This window comes from Nothobranchius furzeri, chromosome 15 (genome assembly GCF_043380555.1).
Source record: "Nothobranchius furzeri strain GRZ-AD chromosome 15, NfurGRZ-RIMD1, whole genome shotgun sequence".
Lineage (NCBI taxonomy): Eukaryota > Metazoa > Chordata > Actinopteri > Cyprinodontiformes > Nothobranchiidae > Nothobranchius > Nothobranchius furzeri.
This window is the reverse complement of record NC_091755.1, coordinates 51,689,222-51,714,688: the sequence shown is the minus strand read 5'-3', so window position 1 is coordinate 51,714,688 and position 25,467 is coordinate 51,689,222. Positions and strand designations below refer to the sequence as shown.

Below are 25,467 nucleotides of genomic sequence, written 5' to 3'. Positions count from 1 at the left end.
TGGTGTGAATGAGGGGTAAAGAGTGATATTCATCGTTATACATTATGTTAAAAGTAAATGTATATTACTCTTTACATGTAGGAAACTAGATTTAGTGGAACCAGTTGACATACAGTACAGGCCAAAAGTTTGGACACACCTCATTCAATGTGTTTTCTTTATTTTCATAACCATGGTAGATTCTCTCTGAAGGCATCAAAACTATGAATGAACACATGTGGAGTTGTGTACTTAACCAAAAAAGGTGAAATGACTGAAAACATGTTTTATATTCACTGTAAACCTTAATAAGTTCACAGAACTCAAAAATTATTTTATAACAGAATACACAAAAATACTGAACTGATGTTTTAAAATATTTTAAGTTTACATAAAATAAAAATTACATTTGCAGTTGCCTTAAATTATCTCTGTTATTAATATTGATATTCCTCAACTTTAGTGAAGCAACGTTCACGAACGAATCAAATCTTTTGAACGGGTTTTCATAGTGAATGATGAGAACCGAGTCCCCGTAGAGAGCCGTTCATCTCGTCTTCCGGTAACAAACCTCCATGGAAGTCGGTAAAGCGTACCCGCTCAAACCCCATCCACCGCTGTGACGAGCATGGGAGGATCGCTACCCAACCCCGTGCGCCCTCACAGACACCGCAGGTACACGTTGCTCTTAATACCATTATTTAAGTAATGCTCACTAAAAATTTATGTATTTTTTCAGATTAATAAAAAAGTTTGAGCTCTATGTACTTAAAACAAGGAAAGGGTTGAACTAACTCAACACATTTGAGTTCAAAAAACTTTTTTTATGAGTGTCACTCAATATATTTGATTATTTTCAACATTTGGGTCTACAGTGTTGTATTTTGTTCAAAATAGCCACCCTTTGCTCTGTTTACTGCTTTGCACTCTCTAGCATTCTCTCGATGAGCTTCAAGACGCAGTCACCTGAAATGGTTTTCCAACAGCGTTGACGGATTTCCCAGGGGTGTTCAGCACTTGTTGGCCCCTTTTGTTAATGGTCATGGTCATGAAAATAAAGAAAACACATTGAATGAGAAGGTGTGTCCAAACTGTTGGCCTGTACTGTACCTTGCCAAATAAATGGAACATTTTATATTTTAGAACGTAGATCTTGCTGCCTAAAGTAAATTTCTTCTTTTTAGCCGTTTTATCAGAAACAAAGTTTTCTTCTCTTCCTGCTAAACCTATACAGGCTCTATTTAGCTGGTGGAGTCTTGTCCAGCTCTCATTTAGTCCTCCATGTTCTCTCCGAATCCCTGGCTGTGATACTTGGCAGGAAGCAGCCGTGCTAGGAGGGACCAGGGGTTACTTTCTGACAGATGCCACATCTGCTGCCTTTCCTAAGTGTCTTTACAAACTCTAATATTGCTCAGCAACAAGATGGTTGGAACGGCGGGGTGTCGTTTGCATACTGTATTGGCAGAGGAGGCGCGGCCCCCATGCATCTCTTATCAGTGATTATGACTGCAGCATGTTTAACAGCGGTCGTTCGGCAATTTCACAGCCGAAGGGAAAGAGAATAATTGTATTTTCCAAGTGGCTGAGTGCAAACACTGTACCGCTGTGCTGGTGGGCTTGTGTCTCTGGGTTAGGACTGTGAGGAAAAAGTAGTGTTACTGATGGTGAACACAAGTGTTTTTCAAGTGAGCTTTGATTTTCAGAAAATCTTTATACCGTTAACATCAAGACACGCATTTCTTGTTTTTTACACTTGTAGTGTCATGGCTCTAATCAACACCAGCGTTCGTGGCGTTAGCTGTTGGACTTTTTTGTTTCAAATAAAACGTACTGTTGTCTCTTTGTGCGGCTTCATCAGCTTGTAACTACGGGTTTACACTACACTACTATTAGCACATTATCAAGACATTTTAACACATGAAACAACAACTTGCTGTTATATTTTCTTATTCATCTGAAATGATCATTTTAGGAACTAACGACTTGAAATTTTCTTTGTTAGTTGAGTTTTAAAGGAGACACATCAGGACATTTTTCATTAGTTATAATAGTTCTAAGGTCAATATGAAGCTTATTTATGAAGTTCTTTGCGCTAAAAGTACTTTCAAGAATGAGTCATTTCAGGGCTCTGTCGCTTTAAGAAACCAAGCTGGAGCTGGCCACGCCCACCCAGCCCCCGGTCCGGCTGCTATAAGCCAAGAAGCTCAGGTATCCGGGATGGGCTCATGTGAGACGTGGCTCTATTTCCAGTTACCATTTTGTGACATCACAATCGAGGACTTTTTGAAACGGCTTGTTTCAGGCTCATAATTCCGAACCAGTCAAAGGCTGTGAGACCCACATGGCAGAACAACATGATGCATAAGGTTAGTTTTGCAGAATGTTCCCTTTAAAATAAGATGCTATGTTCAGAAATCAAGAATGAACTTATACACACACCTGCCTATTGCACTCAGAATATGTGTTAATAATTCTGTTACATTAAATTTCAGCTCAATACCTGTCAAAGTGAGTTATAGTGATGTTTGTGTTTTCTGGGGTTGATAAACTGTGGGGACATTCTTTAATAGGAGTGAGTTCAGAGGTTAATGGGTTGGAGGTGAATTTTCAGTAAGGAGAGTCAGTGACTGTTAAAGGTGGAGTCCAAATTCCTGGAAAAAGCTGTTTAGTTGAGCAACATTTTGAAAACTGACAGTCTAAAGTCAATCTAAATGTAACACCAGATACAATGGATATCAACTATAAAAATAGAACATTAGCTTATCTTGTTGGCCTGTTCTTGGCACCCTTTCTGCTATAATTTGTAAAGTAACACACCTACATAACCGTATAATGATTTAGTATGCTAGCTAATAGAACGTGGTGTTTTTAAGGTGAAAAATAAGGCCCTTTGTTGGTGGGACTTGAAGTTAATAAACCAAGAAAGCTACAATCAGGAAAAACCCCACAAACAACAGGTAAGCACAGCCTGAAACTCCTCACATCCCTAACAGCGCTGTGCATGCATTAAGCAACAAACTGGCTCTGCCAGCTGTGTTCACAGACAACAGGTCCGTCACCTAAATGGTTTTTTGTCAAATTTGCAAGCAGAACCGAGCATTCTGCCCGTTCCACTAGCTAGCCCAACTCTGGTTTCACTTTCTGTTCGGCTTGAAGCTGAGAATGCGTCACTTGTGCACTGAGAGGGGTGTGAGCAGAGGGAGGAGAGAAAGTCAGAGAGCAGTTTGGTGGATGGATCAGGAGCCAATCATTAAGAACGGGACGTTCACAATGGTTGGATGGGGTTTTTCCAGGGTTGTACGTTCCTTAATACATTAGTCGCCCTCAGCAAGTGAAAAGCCTTTAAGCAAGATGGAAAAATGCTCTAAAAAAGACCGTGCATAGCACCTTTAATAGCAAAGTTTTAAACAAATATCTCAGTAGATATTTTAGCCTTCTGACTATGAATGACTCTCACCTCAAACCAGTGAAAAGACACATGCGCAGACAAAATGAACCCTTTTCACTTTACTCATTAGTGTGGGTGTTAAAATTAAAATGCATGCTTAACACATAATAATAAAGGCTCAGGATCGATGTACTGAGTTTCTATACAGACAAAAATAGACTATTTAAATAGGTTGAAAGGGAAAACGGGGGTCATGCTGTTTAACATCCTCTCTCTTTATTAACGTCAATGTTAAAGTAAAGACACAGTGGGAGACTTCACCTTACAATAATCACTGAACAAATTTGAATTTTGATGATAGAATATCTCCAGTGCAAGAGTTGTTATAAAAGGAAGCTGAGATGAGATTGTTTCGAGTTTCTATCGCCTAATCAATCTAAAACACTCGATTACAGCTCAGATGGCTTTCATTGCTTTCACACTGACTTACGTTCTTATAAATAAAATATTTATCTGCAGAAATGATCACTTAGACTCACAAGCTAAAACAGATGTTACTAACTGCTGTCGTACATCTGTCCAGCTGCTGCAGCAGTCAGCTCAGCGGCTGTAAACGTTTCTTCAAGCTGCCCACTTTCCCTGCTGGAAGAACACATTCATCTCTGATTGGACCTGAAAAAAGAGAAATTCTGTCCTAATGACAACCACAGGGGTCAAATAACCACAATGTGCAAACCAACAAAAGGATGTAGCAACATATTACAGACAAAACATCAAATATTCTCCCTTTGGTCGTGAAGGAGAAGAATTTGTTTCACTTTAATTTGTTTATTCAAAGCAATGTGTGGATTCAACATAAGTAATCTAAATCTAAATGGTTATAGCTTAAGGATTAATTGGAAATATTAGCATTTTCAGTGTAATGTGCATTCTAAAACTACAATACTGAATAGATGGATGAAAAAGTCAGTTAAATGTGTCCTCAAAAGAACTGAAACTGGCTTCCTATCTTAGATATTTGCTCAAAAATATGTTTTCACAAACTGTTACTGGAACCGAATGCCGAGAACACACACGGCAGATCTTGAAATGTTTGAATCTGACGTTGCTGAAGTATTTTTAAACTTGCAGCTGAACATACGCTGAGCGACAGCTTGTAGTCAGGTCTGGGAACATTTGGAAAACAGCTGAAGTTATTTTAGCTGTTTACCAAAACATATTCAGTTACAGTCCAAGTTGGAGGAAGAATTTAGGAATTACAGCCCTTTAAATGTGAAAACAAATAACCCAAAACATTTTTTATTTAAAAAATATATAATAAAAAACATTAAAGTTGATTTTTTTGTATGCATTTAGCCACTGAAACTAATTTAATCAGTAAATTGTGTGTGTGTGTGTGTGTGTGTGTGTGTGTGTGTGTGTGTGTGTGTGTGTGTGTGTGTGTGTGTGTGTGTGTGTGCGTGTGTGTGCGTGTGTGTGTGTGTGTGTGTGTGTGTGTGGCTAGGACCTCGACTTGGGTATTAGTGACTTGAATTATGTGAGATGTGTTTCAAGATTCAAAACTAAAGTTACATGTTACTAAACACAGCTCGGATCTTGTGCTTGATGTTTGATCACATAAGCCACAAAAGAAAAGCAATCCGTGTTTGTTTTGATTTAAATAACACAAAAAAGAGAAATGTTATGTGTTTTAGTTTGTAAATTAGATTTACTAAATAAAAAAATAATACTCTGCAGTTGAATAATATAATTTCCATTTTTTGAGTCTTCCAGGGACCCATTCAGATACTTTTTGATATTTTTGAGGCATTTACTCATTAAAACAAGTCAGGATCACTAAGAAATAAATGGGCCTTGACATTCTTTCCATAAAGTTCAATAATCCTTGTCAGGAAATGGCCTGTCAGTGGAAACTGTATCCTCTGTGGTCCAATGACCAAAGCTGAGGCAGCATTTCAGCACCATGGACAGATCCAGGGCCAAACTGAGGATTTTACTGTAGGAACAACGAAACATGGGGAAATAAAAGTGCAGATTTAATCTGCATAATTAGATAAATCTAAATATTGTGAGAAATTAAGAGTTGCATGGGTTTTATGTTTATTTATAAAAAAAATTGATAGAATGAATGAAGGCAAATGACTCAAATAATGTTTAAGGCTGCGAGGTCCAATCTTCAATCCTCCAGGGCCACCGTCCAACATGTTTTAGTGGTTCATCTGCCTCCCACACACCGGATTAGATTAAAATGAGTGTTTTCTGATTATTTCTGATATAAAAAAAACAGTTTCTGTCACCCAATAAAAGACATCATTAAAACACAATGTTTTGTGTTGAACATCTAATTTGCTGCCTAAAATAAAAGGGATGATTTCATTTTGATTGAAAAGCCTAACTATATGAGAATAATAAGTAAAATAGTTGTAATTACATTTTTCTCGTTTCATATTTCCTGTCTTTACATAAAAGCTAATTTCCTTTAAAATAATTTATCCTCGGTAAGTATTCCTGCGTTTTTGTTTTTGAATATCACTCCTCTCATAATTGACCATCCGCTCTGCAAGCCTCATCACGGCTCCTTCTGAGAAACCGTCTCCTTCCGCCGGAAGTAGAGTCGACAGACGGGAGGCAGATTCAGGGTGAGTCAGTCAGGCTGCTGGCACACGCGAGGCTGCGCCGTCCTCCTCCTCTTCTCCATCAGTTCACCTGGATTAAAAAAAAAACAAAAGCAAATCGACTCGCATCCTACCCGATGTGAAAAGGAAAAGTGGAGAGAAAAGACGAGAAATCATCTAAGAAATGGGAGCGTTTAGGGTGCTGCTGGGGAGTTTACATTACCTGGGACTCTGTCTGCAACTTAGTGTCTCCACGAGACAAGCTGGACACCGAGGGACAGAGAACCGCGTCTCTGGGAACGGTAGGTGTGAGACTCACTTCCGTTTTTAATAAAAGCTCCTGAGGAGGGTGATACAGGTACCTGAGCACAGGGAGACAAAGAGCTGCGCAGGTGTGTGTGTGTGTGTGTGTGTGTGTGTGTGTGTGTGTGTGTGTGTGTGTGTGTGTGTGTGTGTGTGTGTGTGTGTGTGTGTGTGTGTGTGTGTGTGTGTGTGTGTGTGTGTGTGAAAGAAGTAGATGCGCTGTATTTTATTAGAAGTGTTTTTCTGCACGTAAAGAACATTTGAGCTTATTTTTCCTCCTTCACCCAAAGAGTCATTTTATTTAAAAAATAAAAAACGGAACCAAACTTGATCATTTCCAGTGGTCATAGGTGCAGTTTATGCCTCCAGTAGCTGATTTAATGAGTGTTAATTGTGTCTGGTGGCGTCCCAGTGACACCAACAACCTTCCTCTCCAGTACAAACCCACCTCCGCTAACAGGAGCTTCCCTAAATGGTCTGTGGTGTTGGCACCTGGCTGCGTCATGCAGTCCTACGCGGAGCAAATGCCCAAACCCTCCGGTTATTCCTGGAAACTTTGGCTCAGTCTGACGCTCTACAGGTGTCGCGCTGGCGGATAGTGCTCTGCAACCCCCAAAGGCGCTTCACAAGACAGTCATTCACACCTGGTGGGGTGAGCTACCGTGTAGCCGCAGCTGCCCTGGGGCGCACTGGTTGCCTCCCGTTGCCACCGGTAACCTTCCTGAGCTACTGCAGGGATGCTGAGATAGGGATGATGAGTTTTAGTCACAAAGGTTTAGCACCTCAGATTCCCTCACATATGCTGTAAATGTCTTAAACATGCTCCAAAAATCAGAATGCTGTCTTTGAGTTTCAGGAGAATTTATTCAGAATAATATTTGCAGTTAAAGGAAATCAGACGATAAGAAACTGAGAGTTGATTTTTAATCTGTTTCTGAATAATTTTAAAACAGAATTCAAATGGAATTAAAATAAAGTTCTGAATTGACTATTTAAAAGTAACAATTTCCATAAAAAATATATTTGAAATAAAAATATCTATGTAACTTTGCAAAGGCCTGTCAATTTAAACCATGACATGTTTTAATTGTTTTGCTTCCTCTTTAAGAATAAATGAAGAAAATTTGTCATTAAGGATGACAATTTATTTTAAGATGATGATAATAATAATAATAATAATAATAATAATAATAATGTAGATTTCACTTCAACTTTTCAGGGTTAAGTTCAGTGCACGTTTCAATAAAACATGGTGACCACCAAGCGGTTAAATTGGGCTCTTAGAACAACCTCAGTTTGGAGAAACTGAGATCACTTTTAATCAACCAGAAAAGCTAACAACCAGTCACAGCGGGGATAGTTACAAGCCATCTTAAAGCAATCCTGGTATCCAAGAACTCCTACTTCTATTTTTATAGCATTGTGATAAATTTTACATTTAGTCATTATTCTTGTACAATCCTAAAATTCCAGTCAGAAAAAACAAGCTGGAGTTTCCTCAAATCAGGTTTGCTGCAAATAATTACAGTTCTGTATATAAATATTGATTTATGTGTGGTTTAAAGAGGTGTAAAAAATAGAAGCACTGTGGTTCCACTTAGATTAGCCATTAGCTCTTCTATCCTACCATCTAATCTCTAGACTGTTTTTTGTTATTAAAGTTCTCTAAAGCAGCTGGGGTAGTGTTGAAATGTAGTGGTGCACCGATATGAAATTTCTGGGCCGATACCGATATCCGATATTAAGATCACTGTTATGGCCGATAACAGATATTTGCAGATATTGATATACTGACATTAATGCTTCTAAAATAAGCAGATTTTGTATAGAATAAAAATGATTTAAACTAAATTTACGTTATTGTGTACACACCACACACATTTACACTTCTGAGATGATTACAATCACTGTAACATGACTAAACAAACACACATCACCTCCCTCACCCTCTGAAGCAGGCAAACAAATAGTGACAAGATGGGAAAAATATCGGTTGATAATATCGGCCTGTTTATTTTTTATCAGACCCATACCGATATTTAAAAAAATTACTAACATCGGCCGATGCCGATATATTGTCCATCCCTATTAAAATGTTAACACAACTTCAGATCTGCTTAATGTGACTATCTGATTCTGTTCTATGGCATTACGTAGGTAATCCTTATAGTCCCTCTCTTGGCTTCTACAGGAAAACTCAAGCGAGCCCTGGAGCGTTGATCAATAGATTCACACTGGAGGGAGCTGTCAATCAGTGAAAATGCACGCCAGTTCCAAGCATGCAGTGCGGGCTGACGCACTGACACATAAGCAGCTTAGCCCACCAGACTAGCTGAAATGCTAGGGAGGGACTAGTTAAAATCCAAGAGGGAGGGAGGGAAATGAAAAGAGATTTATTTTTCCATTAGGGCTAAGTGATTAGCTTAGTGTTCAACCTTATGTTCAGCCTTGTGCTAGCATCGCGGGGGCTGGATTCATGCAGATTTTAGATGGTTGCCTGCTTGATCACTGCAGATTAGATTAAAACGAGTGACTATCAGCTTCTGCAGAACACGGTGAAGGCTGAGCAGATAATCCAGCAGTTAGAATTAGGTGTGTCTGAGCAGGAACATATCAAAAACATTACTTGTCTGTCAGTGCTAAAATGCTGTTTGTGTGTGCAGTATGAGGCGTGGATTTAGGCTCCTCCCAGAAGAGGAGGGGAAGCTATAGCTGTATAAATGTCCAAATCTCCTCCTCCTTTCCTTGACGGCGTCACTCTACGGACCTCGACTTCAGCACATTTGTATTCTTAAATCAATCAAAATATTCCCATTTATTTGTTTTTCTTCTACTTTTATCTGTATTTTTCATTTGTATTGTAGAGAAGAGTCAAATCAGCAACCGTTAGCAGCTTTGAGTCTGTTTTTCTACGCTCCAAATATTGCACCGTTTTAAAACTATTCATATATTCACACATAAATATTCCTGCTTAATAAAACAGGCTGAACTCCATTTTTATAATAAAAGCTGCTTTTGCTTTTAGTGGAAATGTGTTGTGCTGCATTCTCGTAACACGTGGATTTCTACAAAGTAGAGTCTGTTGCTTGCTTTTTGGTGTGTGGATATCATTTTTGTACATTGTTTCTCTTTTTAGTACTTGTGTCTTGTTATTTTCATCATTTTCATTACATTTGTGAGAATTGTAAGTCACAGATGTCGGGTGCATCTGTAATATAAAAGAATCTGTTCCTGTTCTCTCAAAGTGATGAATGTGTTTGTGCGAGGATGCACTTTAGAGCTGTGTGTGTGTGTGTGTGTGTGTGTGTGTGTGTGTGTGTGTGTGTGTGTGTGTGTGTGTGCACTTGTTTTTGTTTCATCTAGAGAATAGAAAGCCCAAAAAGAGGAGGGCAGGACTAGTTTAAACCTGTTTCTTCATTGAAACATTAAACGGCCCTGTGCTGTAATTAGCAAAGCACGCCGTGTATTATTGTGGTGTAGAGTTTGGGTCTAATGGGATTTTCTGATGGAGTGGAGGGGATGATGAGAGGGAAAAACCTATTTGAACTCATGTACCACCTTTGTTATTTGAGGAGGAAAGGTTTCCATCTCTTTCTGGTTGACGTGAGGTGAATTCAAAGTGTGAGTCGCGTTGCTCGTTTTGGCACATGGACGGGGTCAGTTATGGGGAAAAGGAAGATCATTGGCTTTTCTTCGACTCCAAGAATCAGAATTACTCCCCTTTTTAAATGTTTTTATTTTTGGTGTCACTGTAGCAGCTGGAATAAAACAAATAGTTAGAAAACAAAGAAAAATAAAGAATAAAAAGTAGTTCTAATCTACACCTGCCCAGACGCTGTTTTAGCCATTGATACTTTTCAATTAACTCCCAATTAGGAGCAAGTGAGGCAATTATTCCACCCAATCAATTGCCTTTAAGTATTCAGCGAAGGGTAAATGAGCCGTTCTACCAACAGGAGACTGAAACAAAAAAGAAAAAACAACATGCATCTTTCTCTGAATTAAAACATTTGATGTTGGTGTTTAAAAGATCAACTTTTAGCTTCCTTGTCAATAAGAACGACTAAATCTCAGCCTGAGTTTTAAATCGGCACCCCCTTGTGACCCCCCACCACCAGAGAAACCAGCACCATCCCGGCTACCATTATTAGACTGAACCAAGCCATTTTTCTAATTTACTCAGGATCCTCGCTGCCTGCTGCACAGCCTTAACTCCTCCAAGCGTGGATGCTCCTAATCACTACATCCATATTCGAGGGGAACTGAATGGATAGATGCACATCTGACACAGATCCTGCTATAGTTCAGCCTCCTTTCCTCATCAACATACACGCCATTTCCCAAAGATGGCTGAGTTTTGTAATAAATGCAATCAGGAGAAGTGAACCAAGGCATCACGTTGCTATTAGAATAATAAATATGTAACTGTGGCCAATGCAGCGTTGCTGTCAGCTGGTGGGGTTTCAGCTGCTGAATCAAACACCAAATGTACCTGTCTGCTCCTCTTCTCCTCTCACTCACTTACAGTTCATGTGTAATGGTGGGCGGTGTGCTGACATGACAGTGGGCTTCCATATTTGATCACATCAGTGAATCTGGAGGAGCAACTGCCAGGAGAGACTCGGTGACTCGCACTGATTTCTGCTGTCTGACGGCGCTGCTAACCGCCGTCTAACGTGAGCAACAACCCAGTAGCTTTAACAAGCACTGCAGTAATATTGACTTTTTCTATGATAATTGCGTACACGTTTGCCCTCATCACAACTGAGATTTGTTTAATGAAAGAAAGAAGCCAGGTTTTGTTTTTTTCAGTTTATGTTTAATTAGTTAGAAATCAAAAATCGTTAGATACAGATAATGTTTTTAATTTGGCAAAAACAAGTCGAAATTTGTTTTGTTAACTCATTCACTGCCAGCCGTTTCCTGATCACTAAAGCCCCTCACTGACAGCGTTTCTCGCCGTTTTTACTGGTTTTTTTAAGAGTCACAGAACGAAGCCCAACCAGCCATTCCTCCCCATCCCCGCATATTTCTCTCCTCCTGCTCCCTCACATCATCACACAAACATACACATAGGACCTTGGGGGGTGGGCAAGTCAGGGAGTGCGGGTATGGACCCCATTTCCGCATTCCTGTGGCAACCTGCCCCCCAATTTTATTTGCACCTTATACACTTCCACTGACGACATTCCACACAAACAGACACTTAGGGCCTTGGGAGTGAGCACATTCAACGGCATTTGGCAGGGGGATATTTCAGCCTCCTCCCGAGTGCCGGTGCCCACTTCCAATTTTAAACCGCACTTAGACACTGATGGCTGAGGGTGTAAGTGGGGTGGTGCGGTGGCATCAGCTGACATATGCCGGATGATGCCCGCACTGCCCACTCACCACAGCCATGGAATACACCTCATGATCACACAACACTATATTGGAGCAGGTGGAGGGAGACTAGGGGTCTTAGCCACCTCTGTTGTTGCTAGGCTTCCTGGGGCTGGAGGCTAGGAGGGGGATCTGGCCGTCTGGTTGGGGTCTGGGGTGGTGGGTTGCTGTGCTCAGCGTTGGGCGGGGGAGCCTGCTCATCAGCACCCCAGCAGAAAGGGTCAAACTCTGGTTACCGGTGATGGTTGTACCCCATGTGCAGCAGTACCGGGACCAGAGTGAATAGGGTGTGTATGGGGAGCATGAGTGAGTGTCCGGCGTGCATTTTTGTAAGTCTTGGGTTGTATGTGCATGTGTGAGCATGAGGGAGGGAGTGTGTGACTGTGTTTGTGTATGACTGTATATGTCAGGTGGGGCCTTTGGGTCCTCCCCTCTCCTGGAACTTCTCTTGGTTATATAGATCTTTGTCCCCCCTCCCCCTGCCAAACCTGATGTGGGGGCTTGTGCCATGGTCTGCCTGAGTGTTCGTGGCAACCGGGTCTGGGGGTTTAAGATTTTGGCATCTGCCTGATAGATCCCGGTGGCTGCCTGGTGGGGTCTGGGTCCCTGGGCTCTGCTGGGTCCCCTGCGGGGGTGGTCACCCCTGGGTCCCGGGTCGCTGGGTCCCGGGCTCGGCCGGCTAGGGGGTGGGAGGCTGCGGGCGGGCCTGTGGGCTTGCCGCTGATATCTCCAGGGACTCTGCCGGCTGCTGGTTGTGGCCCCCCGGGGCGATCCTCTGTGCCTCTCGAGGGGGGCGGGGGCCTTTCTGGTTGCAGTCTCCTTGGGGTTCCTGCATTCTGGGGCAACGCCTGGATCTCTGGGACTTGGAGCTCCCCCCGTTTCCTGCACATCTTTGGGGGGCGGATCTGTGGTCCCTCACACTCTCTGTTGAACGCTCCTATAGAGAAACCTTAAGTAAACAAACGCGTGTACACACACAGGTGCTCACATGGTTCTCTCAAAAGTATGGGCTTGGGCACGTTCAACACATGTCTTAAGGCTATGGTTGGCACTAACTGCACTGTGATTTATTATCGTGATTCTTCAGTTAAGCAATGTTGATTATGTGTATGTATATATATATATATATATATATATATATATATATATATATATATACATAGTTTTTTTTAGTTTTTTTTTTCATCAAGTTGACGCAGTGATAGGTAGATCTTGTTGTATTGTTGTTGTGTCCCTTTTTTGTGTCCTTTTGTTTTTTTTTTTTTTTGTCTTTTTCTGCAGGTTTAGAAGCAGACTCTTGTTCATTGTTTATTTTTGTGGAAACCCCCCCCCCCCCCCCCCCCTTTCTCTCCACCTTTTCTCTTCCTTTCTCTTTCACCTCTGTCTCCGTGTCTGGTCGGAATTACAAAGCATTCAACAACAATAACAATAAAGTTTAAAGAAAAAAAAAAAAAGAAAGAAAGAAGCCAGGTTTTGTTTTTTTCAGTTTATGTTTAATTAGTTAGAAATCAAAAATCGTTAGATACAGATAATGTTTTTAATTTGGGAAAAACAAGTCGAAATTTGTTTTGTTAACTCATTCACTGCCAGCCGTTTCCTGATCACTAAAGCCCCTTCACTGACAGCGTTTCTCGCCGTTTTTACTGTTTTTTTAAGAGTCACAGAACGTTGCGCGCTAGGATGATGTCGACGCCAAAACAACCAAAACAAAGCGGAGACTCACCTCTTACATCAGGAAGAATCCGCGTGTTTCGAGCGTTATCCGTTCTTTCATAATCCGTTGTTGAATTGTGATCGGCAGAAGCTTTTCGCGCCTCACTTTTTTTTTACAGCAGCGGCCCAAAACTATCTCCGAACACGTGGATGTTCTGCTTCCTGATCACATGACGTGTGACGAATGCAGATGAAGATCGGCTTTAGAGCTGAGATGTTTTTTCTCGCAGGTGCGGGGGCTCGTCCGACGCCCACACAGTAAATAAATGCAAATGACGTCTTTAGTCATCTTTGGCAGTGAATGAGTTATAAAAATATTTGTGCTTCATTTTCAATAATGACAAAAATTCCCAATTATAACGTCTTTTTTTTCACTTCAAACAAAAAAACTGTAAACAGGCCTGTATCCGTTATCGGATCTTCTGGGGTATTTGACCGTACCTTCGAGAAATGCGTGGGTCTCTATTTTCACCGGATGTCCCGAAAGGATGGCTGTCTGGGCCGTTTCAGGAACCAGTCGAGTATGTGAACTGGGTTATGTACTCAGAAATAATCCTGTAGAGTTGCTGAACGGGAGTCTAACTCATGCTGATTGGTAAGTCAGTAGGAAAGGACATCGACAGACATCACCGGCTTTTGTTAGATTGGAAGAGTTTCTAGTGAAGTGGAAGAAAATGATTTGCTTTGATGTTGCTTTAAAGTTTCTAAACTTCGAATGCCCAGAAATCCGGTGGAAAATCTTCCCTCAACATCGTCATTTTGGCCGCTTGGTGATCTCGTCTGGCTGAGAAATCAAGACCAACCGTAGCGGAAGCAAAAGATTTAGCTCTGCAGGTCGGCATGCCCCAGTGTAGCCTCAGCAGGTCTACCTTAGACCCAAATAGTTTTGTTGTCTTGCCAGTCACAGCACTAGAGCTGCAACGTAGAAAAACAACAAAGATGGCATCGACTCAGGAAACAGCTTTGGAGCTTTATCACCTTAGAATGATTTAAACTTGGGCTTTTCTCTGAGACATGAGCAGATAGAGGTACTTCAGTCATTTACATCAAAAAAGGGCGTATTTGCTTCTTCTTCAGTGGTGTATGGTGGACTGCCGTGTTGACTGATTTCTGTAGAGAGGAATACGTCACGTTGTTCTGTGCTCTGATTGCTAGCGCTGTCCAGTTACGCACGATTTGAAAAACAACTAGATTGACAGTGTTTGACAGTTGATATCATTTTTAGTGGCACATTTTAAACGTATTGTCAAGTTTGTTATCATTTGGTGCTCTTGTGGGAGAAGATATCTCGAGCCAATCAGCACACTGAAGGGAGTTGATGTGAATGGCAGTCCGTCCGGAAACCGGACCGCATCTGCGCCGTATTCAGTGTGAAACAGGTAAACCAAAACCGTAATCTGAAGTGTTACATAGTCTTTTAATCAACCTTCATCAAACAACTGGTAAAAAAGACAAATAAAAACTACATTTTCACATTGCAAAGTCAATGAAATGTCACATTTCCTAGATTCGTTCGGATTTGTGCTGCAGCTCCAGTGTCTTTCCATCATCTGCACTGTTTCCTGCTCTCACTAACCGTCCTGCTCAGACACAAACAGAAGAAGGTTAAGGGTTAAAACAGAAAGGAAGGATGGGTAGGGAGGGAGGGACAGGATGACAGGTTTAAAGCTTGTTGGTGCTCAGTGGTGGGTAGAGCCAATGAATTTAGGTCCTGACCTCACGATATGCTCCTCACTGGGAAGACAAGTGCCGGAGGGCAGCCTGTGATAAAGTGCACGAAGAGGAGAAACGACTAAAGCAGCTGCCTCTTTCCATCTCACAATACACACGCTTGGTTTTCCCAAGACTTAGGAATCAATTTTCACATATCTGCTGGCTTTGTCTGCATATCCTCCCTCAGAAAAAAGTAATCCGTGACATCTCACATGATTCTCTGTTGATTCTGCTGCTTTCTGACATTCACTACTTTGATTCAAGCTATATTTAATGCCATCTGTTACATTTCAATCCTCTTTTTTAACGAAGAAATCCAACATTCACTGGGCTTTAGATTATTTAATCTACAGGAAGAGGGAGAAAACAAGCTTTTAACGGGGATATCTGGGATCAACCACTTATGGTGTTCTCTGAATCTCCAGTGATTTGATACATTAAATCTACATTGTTCATCATAATTACAGCTAATCAAGTTAGCCTAAAACAGCTGATCTGAAAGGTCTCTGGGAGTCTGAGGCAGGAGGAAGTGGATCTGAGGCTGCTAAACTGGATTTAGAACTGCTAAAACACAGGCATCCCAGAAATACTCGTTTAACGTCTGGGACTTTCTCATAGGAGAGAGGCTCGTTGTCGTGGAGACCAAGTGGTTGGAGGAGAAACCTGTTGCATTCAGTTGTGTGGACAAATGCATTTCTTTTATGATTTATGTGTTTCCACCTCTGTGGTTTCTGCTGTGGAAAGAGATTCTGGTCAGACTGGTCCTGGTCGACTGGTTTTACAGCTGCTTCCACCTCATTTAACCAATTTTTTTTAGCAACAAAGCCCGCCAGCCTTGGCACTCTAACCACTGGACTACCACATCTAAAACAGTAGTTGCCTAACACACATCCTGTGCGTGGCATTACATGCATCTTTGTAAACAGGACACAAGGTTTTTAGTCATTCAACCATTTTCTTCCGCTTATCCGGAGTTAGGTCGCGGGGGCAACAGCCTAAGTAAAGAGGCCCAGACTTGCCTCTACCCAGCCACTTGGGCCAGCTCTCTGGGAATTCCAAGGCGTTCACTGACCAGCCGAGAGAAATAGTCCCTCCAGCGTGTCCTGGGTCTTCCTTTAGGTCTCCTTCTGGTAGGAAAGGTCCGGAAAACCTGTCCAAGATGCTGAAACCAAAAAGGGAACAGAGCTGGGTCTTTTCAGGGAGCGGGAATCCAGCATCCATAACAAAACCTCAACAGGGAGGCATCTAAATCAGATGCCCGAGCCACCTTAACTGGCTCCTCTCGACGTGGAGGAGCAGCAGATCTACTCCGAACTCCTCCGGGATGACCAAGCTCCTCACCCTATCTCTAAGGGAGAGCCCAGTCCCCTTGTGGAGAAAACTCATTTTGGTTTGCCTTCTGGCTCAGCTCTCTCCTCACCACAACAGGCCGGTACAACGCCCGCATCACTGCAGATGCAGCACCAATCCACCCATAGATCTTGCGCTCCAGCCTTCCCTCACTCGTGGACAATATCTCGAGAACATGCCTCGAGCTGAGGCAGAAAAATGCATGAATGCATGAATTTTGGGGTCTTTCTCATGAGGAAATGACAATCTCCCAATGTAAGAGCTCCAAAAAGTGGAATTTCCATGATATGACTCCTTTAACATTTGAAAATGCTGAAGCAGAACTCTGAGACACTCGTATGGCCTGTCCAGTTATTTGTATTCAAATTATTTGGTTGAATTGGAACTAGGGCTGCAACTAACGAATATTTTTATGATTAATCTATTTTTGTTAATAACCTACAAAATAACCCGCAGCAGGAGAAATCCGTAAAGAAGTCATCATTATTTTTTTACAATTATATGTTTTAAGGCTGTGAAACACCTCGCACAGTGAGGAAACATGTTTCTTGGACAAAATTACACGAAATAAACATTTCTGAAATTTCTTGCTTGTTTAAACACTCTCAAAGTAAAAACCTCTGTAGATTTAAAAGTATACAAGTATAACGATGCCGCGTTGTATTCATCCACACCCCGCTCGCCTACATCTTCCTCCACGCAGTCGTCCTCTGTCGACTGAGGAACGTAATCATGGGTTTGTGCTGTTTTTCTCTGGACGAGAACATGCTTATAAACATACGTGCTAAATTTGGCGAGCGCGGGATACACGACACGGAGGAGATAGTCAGTCAGCAGTAGAACACAATGAACGTCAGTACGATACAAAGCTACCGTGTAAAATTGTAACAAACTCAGAGAAACAGCAAAGTCACATAAAAGCGATCCACGTTCTAGTGAAGGAACACTTTATTTAGTGTGTTTATTTTCTTATTAGGTGTAAGTTATTTACCAGGCTGGCTCTTCTGTTGCATCGACTCCGAAATGTTTTCATCTCAGATGTTCGTTTAGTGAAGTCGTGCTTCCGGGCCGTGCTAGATCGTTTTTGCGTATCTTGTAGGTCACCTGTCTTTTCACGGCATCTAGAGTGAAGTGCTCCCATACTTTTGATGCATTTGTTCGGCGACGGTGGCACAGGAGTTAAGTGCTCGCCCCGTAAAAGGAAGGTTGCAGGTTCGAGCCCCGCTCAGTCTGTCGCTGTCGTTGTGTCCTTGGGCAAGACGCTTAACCCACCTTGCCTGCTGGTGGTGGTCGGAGGGACCGGTGGCGCCAGTGCTCGGCAGCCTCGCCTCTGTCAGTGCGCCCCGGGGCAACTGTGGCTACATCGTAGCTCATCCCCACCAGTGATTGAATGTGTGTGTGAATGGGTGAATGACTGATTGTGTTGTAAAGCGCCTTGGGGGGTTCCAGGACTCTAGAAGGCGCTATATCAAATACAGGCCATTTACCATTTTTTCTTCAGTTTTATCATTTCTCTTTTTCCTCCTGTACCTTTTTTACTCTGCTGTCTTCCTCATTGTGAGCATATGTGTGTCGGCCATGTGCGTGGTACGTCAGGAAAAACAAGGGTACCTATTGGCTGATTTCTTCTTCTACTGCTCCACCGGTAGATCGGTGGCTCATTACTGCCCCACACTGGCTGCAAATTTAACAGATTTTGTTAAAAACAGACCTCTTACAGTAAAGTGTGATTATAAAATAACTAATCGATGACTAAAAATGTTGTCAGCTATTTTTAGTAATTGATTATAATCGATTAAGTCGATCAGTTGTTTCAGCTCTAATTGGAACAATAAACAAGATAATCAACCTACTTTTTTGCAGTGTTAGTTGTCATTAGGCCCGCCGTAAAACATTATTTTGAATCACAAATGATTTTGCCGTGTCGACTAATCAGATGTTGCATAAATTGTAGCTTATGTAGCATTCAGCTGCTAATCATTAGCTAACTTGAATTGTTATATCTGTGTTGAAATGACTATTAAGATGATAGCCCATTCAATATCTTTTCAACTTGAACAAAATCGACAAAAGCTAACTAGCAAATTAGCATCCGGAGGCAATTCACTCTTCGTTTTCACAACATGCATCCTTTAAATTTTTTTTTTTACCGTGTCTTGTCTGGCTGTGAAGCAAACAGAATTGATGTCTGAATGCTGGTGACAAGCCTTACAGATTTATTCTCAGGTGGAGCATCAAAGCGTCTGCTTTTAATGTCACGCCTGATACTTAAAACTTTATTGTTGTTGTTTTTGAATGCTTTGTAATTCCGACCAGACACGGAGACAGAGGTGAAAGAGAAAGGAAAAGACAAAAGGTGGGGAGAGAGGGGGGAAGGGGGTGGGGGTGTGGGGGTTTCCACAAAAATACACAATAATGAACAAGAGTCTGCTTCTAGACCTGCAGAAAGAGACAATAAAAAAAAGCAAAAGAACAATAAAAATGGGACACAACAACAATACAACAAGATCAAGCTATCACTGCATCAACTTGATGAAGACATATTTAAGCATCCTTTTAAAATTAAACATTTGTGTTTGTAGTGTTACAGCAAACACATGTTGGGTAAGGAAATCACCATCACTACTGTTAATGTTACAGCTATCAGTACAAGTAGCTCACAGTTGATGCTAGCAGCTAACTAGCATTAACCTGCCCCAAATACAACCACTGTGCATGCTTGGCAAGTAAAGGAAGGCAGATGTAGCAGTAGAAGTCACAGCTGCAGGTATGAGAGGAAAACAAAGCATCATTATATCAACAATGATGTCGATCATTACATTTGTTGTCAAAAATGTTGGTAGTTGGCGTCTTGATTAAATGATGAGCATTCCATATTTTCAAACAAACGTAATCTGGACATAAGTAGGTGGGATATTCATATAACAATCATCTCCAGCTGCTATACTGTAGGTTTGTGTCAGCCGTCTTCATCTACTCCTCAGTCCCAACCTGTGAGGAAACCAGGCAGCAGTCCACATGTTTTACTCCTTGCTTGACAATGTGGACTCAGACCTTTGGTGTCCTCCATCATTCTTACCTCTTCCTCCACCCCTTACCTGTCACTGCTGGCTGTGTTTCACCTCATAAAAACAACTCCTCTCCTCCCCCTCCCCCATCACCACGCTTCCCTCGAAATCGGCACACACAAGCTGCCGGGTCAGTCAGCAGTCAAGGACTCTTCCTCCGCCTTGCTCTACAAGTGCCGTCTGCTGAATCCGTCCTTCGCTTTCTTGCTAAACACTTCACCCAGTGTGTGTGTGTGTGTGTGTGTGTGTGTGTGTGTGTGTGTGTGTGTGTGTGTGTGTGTGTGTGTGTGTGTGTGTGTGTGTGTGTGTGCGCGCTTGAGAGAGAGAGTGAGGGTTGGACCTATTTTAAAGGAGAAATGATTGCGGGCATCTTTCAACAGATTGGTCCAAAGCTACACTTTCTCTTGAGTGTCCTTCTATAGCCGAAACTCATCTCTGAGATTCATCATCCAACTTTGCGAGTGTGTTTGAACACGCGTGTGAAAGTGAGTTTCTGTCGATGATAAAGGCGTCTTTGAAACCGATGATTTAAGCCCTTTATATTCAATGTGTGTGTGTGTGTGTGTGTGTGTGTGTGTGTGTGTGTGTGTTGTGAATTGTACTTTTGCACTAAAAGATGGAAGGGATAGAGTATTCCCTCTATTGCACTCAGTGGGGAAGCACTTTCCTGTGAAGACTCATCTGCGTGAGTGTTGCTTATCTTGTGTTAGACACGTTACTGCCAATGTTGCCATCAAAGTGGAAGGACGCACACACACACACACACACAGAGAGAGAGAGAGAGAGAGAGAGAGAGAGAGAGAGAGAGAGAGAGAGAGAGAGAGAGAGAGAGAGAGAGAGAGAGAGAGAGAGAGAGAGAGAGAGAGAGAGAGAGAGAGAGAGAGAGAGAGAGAGAGAGAGAGAGAGAGAGAGAGAGAGAGAGAGAGAGAGAGAGAGAGAGAGAGAGAGAGAGAGAGAGAGAGAGAGAGAGAGAGAGAGAGAGAGAGAGAGAGAGAGAGAGAGAGAGAGAGAGAGAGAGAGAGAGAGAGAGAGAGAGAGAGAGAGAGAGAGAGAGAGAGAGAGAGAGAGAGAGAGCACACTCGCGCTCCTGGGGAGGCACTTGGCAGGACTCATCTGTTGGCATTCTCACTGAGGAGGGAAAGAGAAAGAGGAGGAAGGAGGCTAGAGGGACGTGACGTATCGCTGGTCCAGGATCAGTCGTTTGCAGCCTGAAAGAGCTCTTCAGTCTCCAGCAGGCCTCCATATAATTTCATGAAGTGTCATTGTTCCCTGGAGAGTCTCTGGTTTGTTCGAGCCCTTTTCCCACATCAGACGCTTCAACTGTATCTTTAAGTTAGTTAGATGTTGATTACTCATGACTCATGTTCAGAAAATAGAGCCGTTGTACTTTGTAGGCAGCGCTATTTTTAGCAGCAATCAGATGTTTGAGTGAAAAACACATCACGGCCCAGCGACACGGCACAATGACTCACTGAGTGAAAAACCATGAAGTATTTGCTGCACTAAATTAAAAACATCACACAGAAAAATATGTTTTAAATAACATCGCAATGAAATGGTGAGACTATATCAAGATAATAATGCAACAAACTCACCACTCACTCTGTCTTAATCACTCTCTATTGGTAGGGTCAAAGGGAGCTGGTGTCTATCTCCAGCAGTCATTGGGAGAGAGGTGGGGGACATCCTGGACTGGTCTCCAGTCCATCACAGGGACACAATTAGACAAACAACCACTCACACTCTCAGTCAAACCTGACCCAGACTTCCCACTGGGTGCATGTGCTGCATTACGTCTTCTACGTTCTTCAGCTATTAGTTGTTATAGTGCATGGATGCGTTTCCATCTACCACAAAGCGTTGCGTCTTGGATGCGCTCCAGAAGTGTAGTGTTGCCAAATTTATGTTTCAGATCTATTTTTTACCAAGCTGGGCCTCCAGAACGCGTCAATCTCGACAGTTCAGATGGGCCAGACAGGAAGTCAAACACAGGTACATCCGCCAACTTTCAAAGTAAAGGACACCTACTGATTTCCTGTTTCTTAACTTGTAACAAACAAAACATAATTACCTGTGATGCCTCTGCAGCTGAGGAAAAAGAACAGAAAGTAAACCACAGACCTTTTGAGTACATGCTGCCATCTTTCGTTTTGCTTGTTTTTGTGTGAACTGGTGAAATCACGCGTGATCTTGCCGTTCTCCCAAATGATCCCAAAAAGCGGTTGGTGTGAACAAGGTAGAGACCTCCCACTTCTGGCTCAATAACCACCAGAAACCAGTTTGAAAGAATTAGCTTAAAATGCTAAAACTCTTTAGTTTTGCTTTAAAGTTAGGACATAAATGTAAAATAGAAGGGGCCCCAAGATAGAACCTTGGGGTACACCAAATTAGAGTCACACTGTAAAGAAACTATTTAGTGTTACTTTAAATACTAAAATAAAAACTTCTTCCATTTAGTTTTATCTCCTCGTTTATGTCTTGTTGGAGTTCTGTACCCATGCACTGAGAATAAAATACATCGGATTCTTTAAGATAAATCGTCCAAATTTGGTATTGGCAGGTCAGAAATCTGCACCTGAGCAGCTAAACTGGTTTCTGCATGAACACAATTATATCTGACTCTGGAACATTAAAGGTAACGTGCTATCTATCCCATAAACCTTAACTCGGTTTTCTTTTACAAGTCATTAATAAACTTTGACCTCCTGAAGCATCTTATTGCAGACTAGCCATTTGTGTGAATGTGAGACTTCTTTTTGTAAGTTACAGGTTTCCTGGGGATTTACAGACTTCTCGTTGCCTCAGCTGCAGTTTTTAAGGGCCTCACGCTGCATGCTGTTGTTCCGTGAGAAGTGATCTCATGTTCTTTGAAATCAACCCATCACAAAATCAGCGGGCGCCGCGACTTCAAACGTATCGGACTAAAATGACTTTGAAGATTGCTTTAATGTGTTTTTTTACCTCCTGTGCTGCCTTTTGTGTAGCGGGTATCAAAAAAGCATTTACATTTTGATGAATTTTCTAAAAAGGTGTTTCTGGAGGAGGATGGGAAGCTTATAATATGTATACAGCTCACTGGCAGGCTTTTTCATATGTATGGGGCTATGTGCACTCAGACTGAGTCAAAGGCTTTGGTGGGAACCTTAAACAATCCTGCAGATGCTGAAATATCATTGAAGTTAAACGATATTGGGAAAAGGTGGGCTAGACCTCCTCCAGAAGGAGTCGAGAGCAGGGCTGAAACGATTCCTCGACCACCTCAAAAAATTCGAGTACAAAAAAATCCTTGAGTAAAATTCTCTGCCTCGAGGCTTCGTTTAATTCATGTTTAATTAATTCATGGCTTTGCAATCGCCCGGGGTCATGTTTCACCCGGACCAAAATAAGTGACGCACATACACACTGCACTGAATGCACACGCGAGTAGCGAACGTAACTTAACTTTCTCTTAAGCCATGGCGGTCAACGTGGACCCAGGTGGAGCGCGAAAAAGACACAAAATGTCAAAGGTGTGGGACCATTTTTCACATCGTAAGGCGGAAAACGTAGTCCAGTGTAATTAAATACTGTAAAATGGATTTAGCCTACCACAACACCACATCCTTGGTGCTGCAGCACCTGACCAGGAAACATCCACATGTAAATGTCTCTTCTGCAAGCGGACTCGGAGCCTCTACAAGATAATGCATTTTAGCCTGTATTTCTATATATTCTGCAGACACTGTGCAACTTTTTCATTTGTAGCACTCAGTTTCAGCTCACACCGTACGTCTGGTAGCAACACGTCAGACTTAAAATGTGCTAAAAAATAGCAGTTTTTACACAGCATGTTGGACTTTTTACTGTGTTGTTACTGATGTCCGTTGTCCCTCAGGATTGCTGCAGGAAGACACGGGTATTTATGAGTGGTGGAGGAAAACGAAAGAAAGTAAATGTTTTGTGATCAGTATAATTAGACATAAGCACGGCAAACATGCTTTCGACAATCCTTGTTAGTGTGAGACAAAAAAGTGTAGAAATTAAAACGGACGTGTGTTAATAGGGAAACAGCTGGCGAGCCATGTTTGCACATGCGCGGTTCTGGTGCTGTTTGGGCCGCAGCCGCTCGCATTTGTTTACTGTGAAGTAAAGTTGAAGTGCTGAAGTTTTGAAAACTAATTTTGAATAAAACTTGAAGAATAACTGGCAATTGCTTTCTCATTTCAAGAGGTCTTTCATATTTTATAACTTGCGATTTGATATAATGGTTCACAAACACAAAAGGGTAATTTATTAGAGTACTCGATTAATCGATAAAAGATTCGATAGAGTACTCGATTACAAACATATTCGATAGCTGCAGCCCTAGTCGAGAGATTCTTGAAGTTATACAAAAGATGGATAGATGGATTTGAAAGAAACTTTCTTTTGACAACATGAACCCTTTGAGTTGCCCTGAAAAACAGAAAAATGGCCAAAACATGTTATGTTTCACAAAAATGAAGCTCAAGTTTGTGCTTCTGTAGTTTCAAATGATCTCCATCCTTTACTCCAAATGCTGGACACTTATGATGTTGCATGAGATGGTGCACAACATCAAGATTTGAGTTCTACTCCATCATGTTTCAATGCAAGATGATGGTAGTTTAAAACTACGGCATTGAAGGTGGAGGGTAAAATGCATCCCTTCTAGCAATGACGAGACTTAAATTTACTTTTTTTGTGCTTATTTTTGACCTTTACTCTCATTTATTGTTGCTCTTCTGAGTCAGTGATCAGATTTTTCATTTTATTGTGTCATATTGTAAAAAATGTACTTTACTTTGACTTTTATAGTAAAGTACTAACAATACTAAACTAGAGACTCCAAATGGAGTATCAGTATAAGTACATTCATCAAAAATACATGTTTACTACCCTCTAGTGGAAGACATACAGGCGGAAAGGGCCCATTTTATTTCTTTATTAAATAATTACATTATTTATAAATTACATAATAAAATAAACATATTATTATATAGTTGCTTTATAAACATTAGATAAAGAATTAATTATGTTTATTATTGTTATTATGATTATGATGATTTTGATTATTATTATTATTGTTATTATTATAATTTCATATAGACCTTAAAGGGTACTAGGTTTAGGAATTTTACCTTTAAGAATTTTATCTTTTAAGCTCTTTTAGAAATTCAGAAAAGTCTATTTTCTGATAAATTTGTCTGTTTTTACAACATAAAAGTGGTCTAATGTGTCTTTTTGATGTTGGAATCAAGACGTCTTAGGTATAAAATAACTGCATGTGGTTTTATTTTCACTCTAAGACTTAAATCTGTGACATGTGGACTCTTATATTTTTTAATCTTCAGTGAAATTAGTCTTAAGAAAGAAGAAAAAGCATCCTTTCTTCATTCCTCCCTTCAAAACCACTCGGCCACTCACAAACGTACAGACATAGCAACAGCATGCTCACTAATGTGTGCTGCCTCTGGCCGTTTTCACACCGAGTTCATCCATTTCAGCAGCGGCCAGGTGTAATTACACTGTGGTGGAGAGCCCCTCCCGCCAGTGGAGCTGTGTGTGTACTCCCGTCGCAGCTCATGAGTGACTAGTACTTTTGCCAAATGTAAGCCAAATTAACCAGCATGCACCTCATTCTGACACACACACACACACACACACACACACACACACACACACACACACCCAAAGACAGTCATTCTCTTTCCCTCATCAGCCAGGGATTCACATTTGTCCGTCTTTCATATCCGACTAACGGGCTCTTGGCCATCTCCGAGGCGCTGCATGATATTTACAAAGGGCTGCAGCGTTGGACAGCTTGATACCTGTGGACAGCGTAGAACCGAACACACACTTACAGAAACCAAAGCATTACTTGGTCTGGTAGAACGGCTCAGGAGTAAATCTGCTTTCTCTGTGGGATTTTTAACGGCTGTTTGGACATCAGAAAACA

General features: G+C 41.6%; 1 protein-coding gene across 1 annotated transcript in view; it reads left to right on the top strand.

Annotated features, from left to right (window-relative positions):
- The first annotated feature begins 5,576 nt into the window (after positions 1-5,576).
- vstm2l (V-set and transmembrane domain containing 2 like) overlaps positions 5,577-25,467 on the top strand; it is a 64,811-nt gene continuing 44,920 nt past the window's right edge. Inside the window, exon 1 of the mRNA XM_015968565.3 lies at positions 5,577-6,284. Coding sequence (XP_015824051.1) covers positions 6,167-6,284 — 118 coding nt within the window. The 5' untranslated portion in view covers positions 5,577-6,166. The remainder of the gene's footprint in view (positions 6,285-25,467) is intronic.